Source organism: Bactrocera latifrons, unplaced genomic scaffold, assembly GCF_001853355.1.
Source record: "Bactrocera latifrons isolate USDA-ARS-PBARC rearing strain unplaced genomic scaffold, ASM185335v1 scaffold_327, whole genome shotgun sequence".
Lineage (NCBI taxonomy): Eukaryota > Metazoa > Arthropoda > Insecta > Diptera > Tephritidae > Bactrocera > Bactrocera latifrons.
The window spans coordinates 50,424-63,803 of NW_017536930.1; the positions used below are offsets into that span (position 1 = coordinate 50,424).

A 13,380-nucleotide genomic window follows, 5' to 3' on the forward strand; every position below is an offset into this window, starting at 1 on the left:
TTCACTGCCAGACCCATTTGTGTTGCTTCCTTGTCCAGTCTGGAGAAAGCAGAACTAACGGCGCGGGTGTTGAGGCCAATGATATCAATATCATGGCATACGCCAGCAGCTGTACACTCTTATAGAAGATGGTACCTTCTCTATTTAGTTCTGCAGCTCGAACTATTTTCTCCAGAAGCAGGTTGAAAAGGTCGCACGATAAGGAATCGCCGATTCTGACGGAGCTTTTGGTGTTGCTCAACGTCAACTTTGGCTTTACTACATTTTATTAATAGGAAAAGATGGTTTCCGTAGTCTGTTAAGGTACATCACATACAATCAACAATACATATACAGTGAAACCTCCCACAACCGGACACTGACAATTCCACAATTTTTGTCCGCTTATGGGGGGCGAATAAAAATTTTACTAAAATTTATACACACTCTACTTTTTAAATAAATTAGATTTCTTGGTAATTTAGTTTATATATTTCATTTTTATTGCGAGATGTTTCACAGTTATAATGAATTGAACATATTTATTTATGTTTGAACTTTTAAACAATTTTTTACCGTAGTTTGTCGTAAATTTCCTTGTTTCTATTTTATTAAACAGTTTTCAAGATGACTTACAAATTTTTGGCGTACTGAAATCCAGTAACTTCGTCACTAACGAATTTTTTAATGCGACGAAATTGTTTTAGTGCTTCAGTGTATGATTTAATTTGACCCGCATCCTGAGCGCATACTTCATTTAGGTCTTCAGTCAGTCAGATAATTCGTCAGTAACCGTTTCGTCAATAACAATGTCAATATTATCATCTTCTGTAGTAACAATTTCGTCCATTAACAAAAAGTCATAGGAAAGCTGCCCTTGCCCATTTTCATTTAAAAGCTTTATCAAAGCCGATAACGTCGATATGGGAATATCGTCCTCTACATCGAAGTCAGAAACTTCGTTCAAATTTTTTTGGAAACCACCTTTTGAAAAACAGTTTTTAATTGTTTCCATCGTTACGTTGTCCCATGCAGTCTTAATAAAGTAAATAGCCTCCAAAATGTCAAAAAGTTTTGAAAGTTTATTCATTGAAATTTCATCCATTCTTGGTAGCTTTTGTTTGAATTGATGTACATCCTCAGGATTAACCTCAACAGATTATGCATTTCAAAGTCACATTATGTCATTTCCGCCATTTTTCCAACCATCCATTTGATGCCGAAAAAGTTTGAACTCCTAATTGACCTGCAATTTGTTTTGCTTTTTCCTTTATAATAGGGCCCGATACTGGTATATTTTGATTTCTGGCTTGGACAAACCACTCAAAACACAAATTGTCTATTTTGGAACCATCACTATTTAAGAAGTTTTTCTTTTTATTTATTATTCAACCATATCCTTTTAATGTCTTCCTTTTTTTCACAATAGTGGCAGCCTGGGATTTTCCAATATCGAATCTTTAAAAGCAAACAAATAAAAGTAATAAAAATTGTACTATTATAAAGCACTAACCTTTTTCCGAGTGCACGAACAGATAAATTGTCTTTCTCCAGCACATTTAAAATTTCCATTTTTTCTTTAATAGAAAGTATTTTCTTTTTTGTGGCATATTTTCCCGATTAACACGACTTAAACGTTTTGCAAAGCCAAATCAAATGGATCATAATTTTTATTCTTTCATGTTAATAGCTACAAATTGTTACATATGTATATGTCCCGTTACATCTTAACATGTTTATGCTTGTCCTCACAGTTTAACATATGCTGTGTGTACGAGTACGTACTCATATTACTCGTATATAGATTTCGGCTGTTCGGTTAGTTACTCTACATTTACTTCAATTATTTATCTTCGTTGTCCTCAAATAGAGTTTTGCGTCCGCTCATCAGAGGTTTTTACTGTTGTCTTTACACTTTCGTTCAGTAATCCAATCTTGTCCCTTATCGAGAGCTCCGCGTCCGCTTTCGAGAGGTAATGAAAATAAAAAGTAGTAAACAAAAGTGTCCGCGTCCGGTCACGAGAGAGTCCGGTTGTTAGAGTGGAATTTGTTCTGAAAACGCAAAGTAAAACTTGGTTCCTGAATTTTGTCCAGTTAAGAAAGGGGTCCACTTATTGGAGGTGTCCGCAAGTAGAGGTTTCACTGTAGTCATAAGGAGTAATATCAGTCGGAGGTGTGCAAAATCGATATTCGTACACCACTGGTTTTTCTATATTATCACCACTCCTTCTACATTTAATTGAAAGATTCACTTAATTTTGTGTTCATATATTATATGTTAGAAGTACTTCTCTGATTGCCTAATTTTTTTTAAATTTAAAACGTAATTGCTGATTTATGGCAATCATCACAAAATTTCTAAGCAAAATTCGTATTCGTGGAGCATGACATCCCCCAATATCAAAGCTGGGAATATACTGTTATTTCGAAATTTGGGAATTCCCGATAAGAAGTTGCTTGTGTTTGCTCTATTAAACACGGCGTATCATCGGTAATGGTTTGGGGATGTTTGAGTGCTTCGGGAGTAGGAAATTTGCACATAAACCCAATTGAGAACTTATGGTCTCTCTAAAATTCATTAAAAATTGTAGCGTTAGAAATCTTCATCTCCAAATACCAAATACGTGTACCCTAGTTCCTATTGTGAAGTTTTTATCGAAAAGAATCAATCACTGAATTCTAAGTTAAGTCTTATGGTGTTCCTGTACATTTGATTTATCTGATTCACTCTTCGAAATAAAAAATACCATACTGCTTTCTCTCGATAAATAAAACCGTAACAACTGTTTATAACGTATTTTCAATTTTAGTCGTTGAAATTTTTTATTCTGTAGTTGAGCAGTGTTAGATCCCGACGCTTAAAATATATACATGTGCATATATGTATATACCTAGTAGAAATTCGGAATAAACCTTTCCTGATAATAGTAGCTTGTATGTAAAAAATATGTTGAATCGGCTCAATTATTATATTGGCCACATATCTCTAATACCGGGTTTGTCTGGAAAGCAATAGGGCTGAGTCGTTTAAAAAAATGTATTGAATCAATCACTACAATTCTTCAAAAACTTTCAAAATATACAGAAGGAGCGCTGCCAGCGCAATTTCCAGTTCACAAGAAAGGCGGCGTGAGCCGGGACGTTGTCCTAGTGCAACATCCAATCGGCTTCGATGTCTTGTCGGACCCGATTGACCCTTCATTTTATAATATTTTCAATAAAAGTGGATAAAAGATAAACATTGCGGTTATTAGCCGCCTAATATGTAAAAAAACAATTTTTTATTGCAAAAGCATATAATATAAATAGGTTAACATAACATAACATCATAGCATAAAAATTCTTGTTTTATTATTGAAAATTCGAAATTTGGAAAATATTTTTAGAACGTTACAATTTAAGCAAAAAACTAGCAAATTTCGTACTATCTCTTCCACTTCAACTGTATCCATTAGCTAACAGCTTGTTCAATATATGTTTTTCAGGTGCGTTTCTAATACCGTTCATGGTGATGTTGATACTGGAAGGTGTGCCATTGTTTCTAATAGAACTGGGTATTGGACAACGTATGAGACTTGGCGCACTTGGTGTTTGGAACACTATACACCCTTGGCTGGGTGGTATTGGAATATCATCCTGTATAGTAACCCTGTTTGTAGCCTTATATTATAATGTTATAATAACCTGGGTATTCTTCTATTTATTCAACAGTTTTCGAGTGAGTTAATGATTAATAGAAAAGCCACAATTAAAATTACACGTGAATTCATGTCTTCCTTTTATAGTATCCTTTACCTTGGGCTTCTTGTCCTACAAATGGCACAGTTGAAGTAGAGGAATGTGCCCGTTCATCAGAAACTGCGTACTTTTGGTATAGAACAACATTAGATGCCGCACCATCGATGGATGAACCAGGCGGCTTAAAGTGGTGGATTGTCCTCTGTTTGTTCCTATCTTGGACAATCGTATTTTTTATTGTAATGAAAGGCATTCAAAGTTCCGGCAAAGTTGTGTACTTTACATCGCTTTTCCCGTATATTGTGTTGACAATTTTTTTTATACGAGGAATTACACTAAGAGGTGCCAGTGCTGGTCTTATACACATGTATACACCGAAAGTGGAAAAACTGGCCGATCCGACAGTATGGTTGGATGCAGCGACACAAGTTTTCTACTCTTTTGGTCTAGCTTTTGGATCGCTCGTAGCATTTGGAAGTTACAATCCGCCCAAAAATAATTGTGTACGTGATGTCCTTTTAGTATCGGTGTGCAATGCCATCACCGCCATATACGCAAGCGTCGTAATATTTGCCATTCTCGGATTCAAGGCAACGGTCAATGTGGATCGTTGTATCGAACTGTAAGTGTCACCAGAAAACGTTGGTTCCATCTGGTTTTTGCAATTAAATGTTTTAATACAATAGTATTCGCAGTTCACAACCATTTCGAGCTCGTTATAATTATTTGTTGTAGCTGCACATCCATTATAGAAATAATAGACATGCGGAGAATGGAAGGGTGTGTTGTTTATAAATCACATCAATAGAGCTTTGATTCTTCAATTAAATGACAAAGCAGTATATAATTGAAGCAATTGAAATTCACCAATTGTTTATTCCCAAAGAGTGCACATTAGGGTCCTACATAGAGACGAGATGCTATTCCAATTTCAATTTTAGGATTGTGCAATGTTTTCGCAAACTTTAAACTTCGATGGGAAACTTTTTTATCTATTATTTTTTCTATGTACTTGTTCTTACAAGATTTTTTCGAGTTAGTATATTTACATTTAAATAGAATGGAAACATATGTTATTTGATTTTATTAAAAATAGACACATTTATGGCTATGTTTCCACCTGAAATAGTTTTGTAATAGCATTCAAATATAATATAAATCTATATACGTGTTTGTGTGTCCGTTATTTTCATAGTTGATTTACTTTGTGCAAATTTCCTCTGAAGTTTCAGATTTTGCTTATTCCCGCATAAGAAGTTAACATAGGATTTTTGTTTCTTTGCAATAAATTTTTTAGCAAAGAAAATCAACTTACAACTTTGAAGAATAGATATTATAATATAAATATGCCCACTTTACGTCAAAAAAATATTCTTTTAAAGTTATACGCAATTAAAAGTATACAGGCGCTTGTAAAAATAATTAGCTTGTGAAATAGAAACTTGTTGACCACATGTATTTGATTTTTCCAACAAAAAAGCATATTGGGAGGTACTTCAATTATGAAATCATTCTACATATATGTATGTATATTATGACGAATGGTTAAATCCATATATGGTACAAATTACTATGCTTGCACACAATTCAGTGAACTTTTAATATGGGTTCAATAATCTTAACCCATTGAGTTTTGATTTGATATCTTACATATTGGCATTGAAATGTTACTTCCTTATTTATATGTTTGTACATATGTACATTGCTTATGTGTTTATGTGCGTACTACAAAGCTGCTATAATCAGCAAAGCATAGGACTGGATTGTCAAACTAAATTTTGCGGTGGATGTCGTATAATTTTTGAGTAATACTTCTCCGAAGCTCGCGTTCGTTTGAACTATTTACTAGAATATTGCGTTATATACATATACTAGTGGATCCGACGACATTATGCTGTGGTATACATTTTATACGATTATTTATATCATAAGCTATTCAATAAATGTTTTTGTCGGTATAAGAATCCAAGGGATTGTACTTGACTTTTAATTTTGAATATCTTCATACAAATAAATCTCAGTGGAAAAAAGCGAATTCAAGGCTGCTTTCTCAATGCTCGGTTACCAACCTTTCTTTCAAGTTAATAGAGTTGTCCGCTTAATAGAGCTTTCACTGTATTTTTTATTTATGAATATTTTTTACTATCCTTTCTTCTTTGGGTTCGAACTGGACACAGTGTGCTAAATTTTTTAATAAAATTTTGTGCCCGAGATGATGTGCGAAGACCGACTTCAATCAATTCGACTGTTGTGATTGCAGGTTCTCGACGTTGAACCTTCCTTGTGTTTGTTGGCGTGCGTTTTTTGCTGAAAAAGTAAGAACGAGTTTTTAGATGGGAGTAACCAGACCACTGACATGCCCAAAACACGCCATTAAATAAAACGAATAAAATGACATCACTAAGTACTAAATTTATTATAGAACTTTAAATTTACAAAGAGGATCACAGTAGGAAAAGGCATCTTTAAAAAGTGGGCGGAGCTCTGCCTCTCAAACCGTTCAAGTCAAATTAATATTTTTGGCTCAAAATAAATCCTATAAAAATCTCTACCGACGGTGTCAAAATAAATGAAATTGGCATACAATCCTGCTCACTTTCATAATGTTAAACTACTAAACGCACGATTTATCAATAACCGAAAACTCCAGAGGCATTAAATTTACCACCGGCATGGTATTAGATAAGTTTATAAAAACCTAGTTCAAAATCGTAAGGCGTGACACTGCCCTTTTCTAGGTGAAATCACATATCTTGTGACCTGCTTGACTGATTTTAATAAAATTCGGTATATGGCATCATTTAACATTTCAATCACAGAGAGTGTAAATGGAGGACATCGGAATACAACCACGCCTACTTCCCATATAATACAACTTTAAATTGCTTTTTTTCTTTCACTTTCCAGTATATAAATCTAGAAACAATGTTTTACTCATGACAGTTCATCTTTGTGCCCAAAATTGGGCGAAACCGATTTTTGTTTTTAAGGTTTTCAAATACCCGGTTTGACTTTACTCCATTTGATTGGTGATTATATGTAAGGAATCTTGATAAACCTTGGCCTTTAAATTGCATATAGTATTGGCAAAAAATGTGCAAAATTGGATCTATACTATCTACTATATATCTAACATAAAAGCTTCAAACTTAAAATTAACTGAACGTATAACATTGGATATACTATAGTTTAATGCCAAAAAAACGTGAAGTTGGTCGTCTTTCCCGCTAATGCAAATTAGGGCTGTCGTCTTCAAGGCAATATGAGTTAAATATATCTATATATAATGTTTGATTGCTTTACACTTTTCATCATAAGGTATCTCACTGGCTTTGGTCCGAGCAAGTTGTAGGAGTGTGAAATGTTCGGTTATACCAAAAGTTAGTTCTTACTTATTTGTTGCATTACATTAAATTTTTCGGATGACTGTCGACGTTGGTACTATTACTTCCCGCCTTAGTGTTGAATTAATTTATTTCCTAGTACAAATACGACGAGCTACACAAGTATGTAGTATCATCCTGAATTTAGTAATGAGTACGTTTGATGACGACTATAGTGACGAAAAAATCAGAGCTATTATAGCTCGACTGATATCAGCAAAAAAAAAATGTATAATAACCTCCAGTCGAACCTTAGCAATTAATTTTTAAAAACCTTTTTCGCATAAATTTATAGTTGAGTAAACATATAAAAGGACAAAAGAAACGTTTATCTCTCTAATATTATTGAATTGATTGTGAAAAGAGCGGAAAGTATGTGCTCGTACTGCTACTTCGACTATTTCTCTAATATTTTGCATTCCAATTGTAGGCTTCTTCTTCTTCTTTATAAAATTACCCAAAAAATTAATATAACAAAAGATAAATGTAGGTATTTAAAATTCAACTTTTCATGATGACGGGTCAACCATGAAGGAAATTTTTCACTTTTCACAGCGTAAATAGATTATTATTGCATAAAATACATTTGGCGCATTGAAAGGCGTAAACCACGAATGCACCTGTTTAACCGCCATAAAAACTAAACTATTCTTTCTACGAGAATAGGTTTTTTTTGTGATTGTGGTGTCAATAGACGATGAGGAGTACAAAAACATCTCTCGAGTATTGAACGATAACATTTTTTTGATTGGAAAGTAATAAATGATAGGTTTACATTTCATTGAAATTGCAACTAGTGATAAATGTAAACTAAAAGCAATATTTTTCTCAGTTTATGAAGTAAAACAAAAGAATCTGCAATAGGATGCTTTTCTGTTTTAAATTAAATTTAATAACTAAATATAACGATATTTGTTATTTTCTTAGGTTCTTAATAGATCATGAAACGTTGTTCTTTTCAGTCTGCGCCTGCTATTTCTAGTCTCTCCTAGTTGTCTGGCTTTAGTGTTTATATGATTTTGTAACCTTTTCGCATGTTTCGATGCTGTTTCGCGAATGACTTTTACGCAAAATTTTGTTTTGGAATCTTTGTACCGCTTCGATTTATAACGGAGCAGCGCAACCCCATAGTTGAATTCATATAGTTGAATATGTCCAAATAGGTTTCAAAGTTTGATTGTGGATCAGGATTTTTATGTTGTTAAGTGTGATTTCTTGCCGATCAACCAGTTTAATTTGTGTTTTTTTTGTTTAAATTCTGAAGCTATTTTTTTTTTTTTTTGTGTATACTCCTTCCAATTCAACTTTGCATCCAACGTTGTACCAAAATATATCACCGAAGTGGAGTACGGGATTACTTCATTTCCAATGTGTGAGGGGATGTACGCTTTTGTTAGTGAAGTTTATATGGATAGACTTCAACTCGTTTAAAGTAATGTACTATTTCTGTGTCCATTCTATAATTTGATTTAGTGAAGATTGCATTCTGTGCGACGACTCAACTTAATTTTTGCCGGTTGTATCCGTAATTATGCAGGTATCATCTGCAAAAGTGGTGATTGCGCGGCGTCGTACGCACGTCGTTAGTAAACAAAATGTATGAGAGTGGTCCCAAGACACTTTCTTTGGGTATACCTGTTTTTAACGGCTGTAACGTAGTATACCGTTGTCCCTTCTTGATTTTGAAGTAGCGATTGCTCAGGTAAGAGTCAACTAGATCAGTTAGATACTGTGGAAAGTGAAGTCTTAATTTATGAAGTAGTCAATGGTGACATACTCTACCGAGCGCCTGGGATACGTCAAGAAAAACAACTGTGCAATTGTGATTTTTTTCCCTTGCATCTTCGATTATGCTCGTTATTCGATGAACTTGATCGATTGTGGAATGTTGAGATCTAAATCCAAATAGCTGAACTGGTATAAGTCCTTTTTCTTCAATTATATTCTGAAGTCTTCTTATGATTACAGATTCAAGTAGTTTGGACAAAATAGGCAACAGAGAGATTGGACGATATGACGAGGCTTCATGTGTGCTTTTGCAAGGTTTTTCAGGTTTTTGTACCATAATGATTTCAGATATTTCCATGACAGTGGGACGTATCTGAAATTTAAACAAGCGCTTATTATCGTCGCAAGCTTTGCTATTGCATTTTTTAGAACATCAGCAGTCACCAAGTCGAAGCCGGGAGCAGTTTTTGGTTAAAATCTACTATTAATAATATTTTCTACTCCCTTACTTATTGCTGGTTGGATTTCAACCACGTATTGCGACTCTTCCAATACATCATATATAGAATATGAAAAATAAAATAAAAGGTTGAAATTGTGACTTTTTTCTACTGTTGGAAATAAAAAAGACTAATAGTTAAGCCATAATTCCCTTTGAAATTTTGAAAGTGCTGCTATAATTAGTTAATTATTTTATGACACTTTTTATTATCAACAGTAATAAGGACATCTTAATCAAACATGATTTACTTCATTACAAGAATGCAACATTTGAAGAATACGAATCAGTAATGGCAAAAGTTAACGGTAGCGAGTCCATCAACTTGGAACTTGAAGAGTGTAGCCTATCAAAACAACTGGACAATGTATGTTTGCATTTATGTATGAGTTAAGTAATTTTTAAAAAATGTATTTTGTAGGCTGCAGAGGGCACTGGTCTAGCGTTTATTGTTATTACTCAGGCTATTGTGGAGTTACCTGGTGCCCCATTCTGGGCAGTTCTGTTCTTTACAATGTTACTTTCTCTAGGCCTAGGATCTCAAATTGGCATACTGGAGGGAATGCTTTGTACACTTTTTGACATTGATATCATTAAACGGGTTAAGAAACAACATGTGACAGGGGTGGTATGTCTATTCTGCTTCATTGTCGGTTTCATCTTCTGTACAGGTGCCGGTGAATATTGGCTCAAAATGTTTGACTCATTTGCGGGCACCATTGGTTTGGTTGTGGTCGCATTGATGGAAACAATTGCAGTGGTATACGTCTATGGACACGAGAGGTAAATATTTTATATTTTATTTGAAATGCCAATAAAATTTAACAATCTCTTTAAAATGCAAATTTTCTTATTACTCATACTATATGATCATATCGATTTTTTTGTGGAAAAATATAATGTTTGTATTAACAATTATTTTAGTCAAAAGAACTTGATTCAAAGTAATAAATTTGCGGTTCATTCTCTGATTGAATATTATTTTTACATACAGGACTTTTCTGATTTCAGTCTGTTAAATTACAAATATTGTATATGTATGTATCATGTAGATTTACAGAAGATATTTATCAGATGACTGGTTACCGACCCGGCATATACTGGCAATTAACTTGGCGTTATATTGGCCCAGTCATTATGGTGGCCATTCTAGTTTCCTCCGTCGTGTTCATGGTCATCAAAAATCCAACGTATGGAGCCTGGAATGCACAACTCGTAACGAACTCATTATACGTGAATTAATTATTTTTATGTATTCCAAAAAATTTTTAGGGAGCTGTTCAACAATCCAATTATCCAACATGGGTAATGGGAGTCGCATTAGCAATGATTCTTGCTGGTGTTTTACCAATGCCCATTGTGTTTTTGATGCGAAGCTTCCAATGCTTAAAAGTGGATCTAGACATCCATCAGGGCTCAATAAGGAGAAATGAGACTACAGCATCGACAAAGGAAATGATCGATAATGACGACGATGAGGTGATTTTAAAACAACTATTCAATCCATTTAGCATATATTTATTTACGTCTACTTATAACTTAAACTATTTTATATACGAAGCAATTCTGTTTTTTTTTTTTTTTTGTTAATCTATTAGTAACCGTACTTACTGTTTCACCCATATTTATTGCCTTTATCACGTAATGTTTTCGTTGTGGATAACCTATCTCAAAAATTGACTCATTTATGTTTGAATATTTTTAAAATTAGGTTATGAGTCCTGATATGCCTCCTCAGAACTTACTTGCAGCGACAAGGTTCACTATTGGAGACTTTGATGTAAGTTAATAGGTACACTGCAACTAATAAAACAGCGTTTTTACCCGATATTTAGCGAATGGTAAATTAGTTAACCTCCCCAAATTCAATTTATGGAAATGTCTAAACTAGTGTTACTATTAGAGACTGAATCTAAGATTTAATAAAAGTCATTTGTTTTGTTATAAGCTTATTGGCTTTTTATGATGAGAAACAAGATTTAAGTTATGAAGGTTTAGAAGTGTAATTGGAAGAACAAATGGAAGGCTATATTTTCATCCCAAAATCCTTAAAGTTTTGTTGATCTGTATGAGACTCGTTTAAATAGAAAGCGCTTTACATGTTATCGTTTTAAAAAATAGAATGACGGAAATATACATCCTAATTTCAATAAATTTTTTGAAGGTTCTCATTTCCATGATCTAGGCGCTAGAATCCATCATTCGTTCGGAGGTTGATAATAATACAATCTGTGGAACTGTCTGCATTTGAATAAAAACAAGGATATCAATGACACGGAAAAAAGTTTTCTTTATTCTTTTTATAAGTTAGCCGCCCAATTTTTTTAGTGATCAGTCTTAAAGACGTTATATATCGAAAGTTAGGAAAGATCACTCAATGCAGCAAATCTAAATATTTATTTCTTATTTTATTCGATTTCCACTTTCACTATTATGAAATCAGAAGAAAATAATAGCATTTATGCTGTTTTTAAATGCAGGATAATGTCGAACTGAGTTTTCTGACTAGTTGAAATGGTTTAAAAACACTGTTTTATTAGTTTATGTCTTCAGGCTACGACAACAAAACTTTTTCAAATACTTTCATAACGAAGCTTTCTTAAAAAATTTTCCACAGAATTAAACTGCACATGAGCAAATGCAAATCCATTAAGAGTAACTTACCTTACTGATAATTGAAATATAAAGTAATAATATAAAATAAAACGATGGCAACTGTTACCTCGAAATAATTTGTATTAAATGAGCGTTTTACTGAACTAAGTTTATTCATCAAATATTATAATAGGAAAAAAATTAAATAAACTTAGAAAAAGGCAGACGCCCAAGTTATAAATAGGAGCATGGATATGCAGATAAATGTTTAATAATAAATACAATGTTTAATATAAAATGTATATATAGAAGAATTGTAATCATCGTGCAGCAACACACCTCCACAAAACTAATACTCGTACCACTAACGATTGTTCATTAAACTTATCGAAGAAGCAAAAACAACAAAAGCAATCAACGTAAAAACAAATTAAAAAAAAATGCTTTCACCATTGTTGAGGCCTTTTAACTACGAAACGTAATCTTTTATTGTAATCGAAAATCGCTCAACTTTAAGGCACCGAAAAACTGAATGTAAATCTTCAAAATACAAATATCTATTGTCATGAATAACAGCATCTAGCAAAACGACGACACTTAAATGCTTTTTAGCCGCACTCATGTTTATTTTAGTGTACTAATCGTAACAAATAATTTGTGTGGGCTTCATGTATGGATCTGTAAATAGCAAGTTAGATAAAAGATCGGAGGAAACGAAAATGGAATGTATGTATGCGCCCATGCATGAACTCATTAGTTAAAATAAAACTAGATATATACTGTTTAAGTGACATTGTTGGTTCAAGTGAATATGTCCAATACATATAATATATTTTAACCACAAAGCAAGTCTTACATGTAAAATAAAAGACGAAGAGACGATAAGCTTAAAGTTCAAATATTTACAATTATGAAATCGATTTACGGCTTAGCTTATAATTAATGTTAAAAAAATAATAAATGCCTTTGGTGAAAGGACAACAGGATCAAAATTTCTATAACCGTTTCGAATATTTTGTCAATTGCTCTGAAACTTGGGATATTCTTAATATAACACTGGTGATTGCCTCTTTGCAAAATGTTGAAGAAACTCTCGTTACTAAACACCTTTGTGTGAATAAAATATTAGAAGACACTGCGTATTAAAGGTAAATTTGCAATTTATTTACTCACATATTAATTTTTACACTGTATCGTTGTTCTGAATGCTTTGATATTACAAATTGTACTATATAATAAATATACTCGTGGCCAAGCAAACCTTGTCACTCAAAATTTTCAAGTAGTGTGAATATTTTACAACATTTTATAGCGGTAATTTTTGCGGTATAGAATCTTTTTATTTAGAAATAAGTTAATGACATCTTATTAATCAAAAATATTAAAAACTAAAAACAAACACATTCAGCTATAGATAAATGAATTGAAAGATAGTGAGCTTTTCAAAATGAACTCGAA

At 33.1% G+C, this 13,380-nt stretch overlaps 1 protein-coding gene across 4 annotated transcripts in view; it reads left to right on the forward strand.

Annotated features, from left to right (window-relative positions):
• The window catches only part of LOC108971140 (sodium-dependent neutral amino acid transporter B(0)AT3), a 51,851-nt gene that overhangs the window by 35,501 nt on the left and 2,970 nt on the right, over positions 1–13,380 (forward strand). For 2 of the 4 annotated variants that reach the window (XM_018937001.1, XM_018937002.1), the window contains exons 3-8: positions 3,465–3,697; positions 3,765–4,339; positions 9,547–9,694; positions 9,749–10,110; positions 10,380–10,542; positions 10,600–10,806. In XM_018937001.1, the coding sequence (XP_018792546.1) occupies positions 3,465–3,697; positions 3,765–4,339; positions 9,547–9,694; positions 9,749–10,110; positions 10,380–10,542; positions 10,600–10,806 (1,688 nt within the window). The other 2 variants (XM_018937004.1, XM_018937003.1) reach the window with 2 other exon arrangements.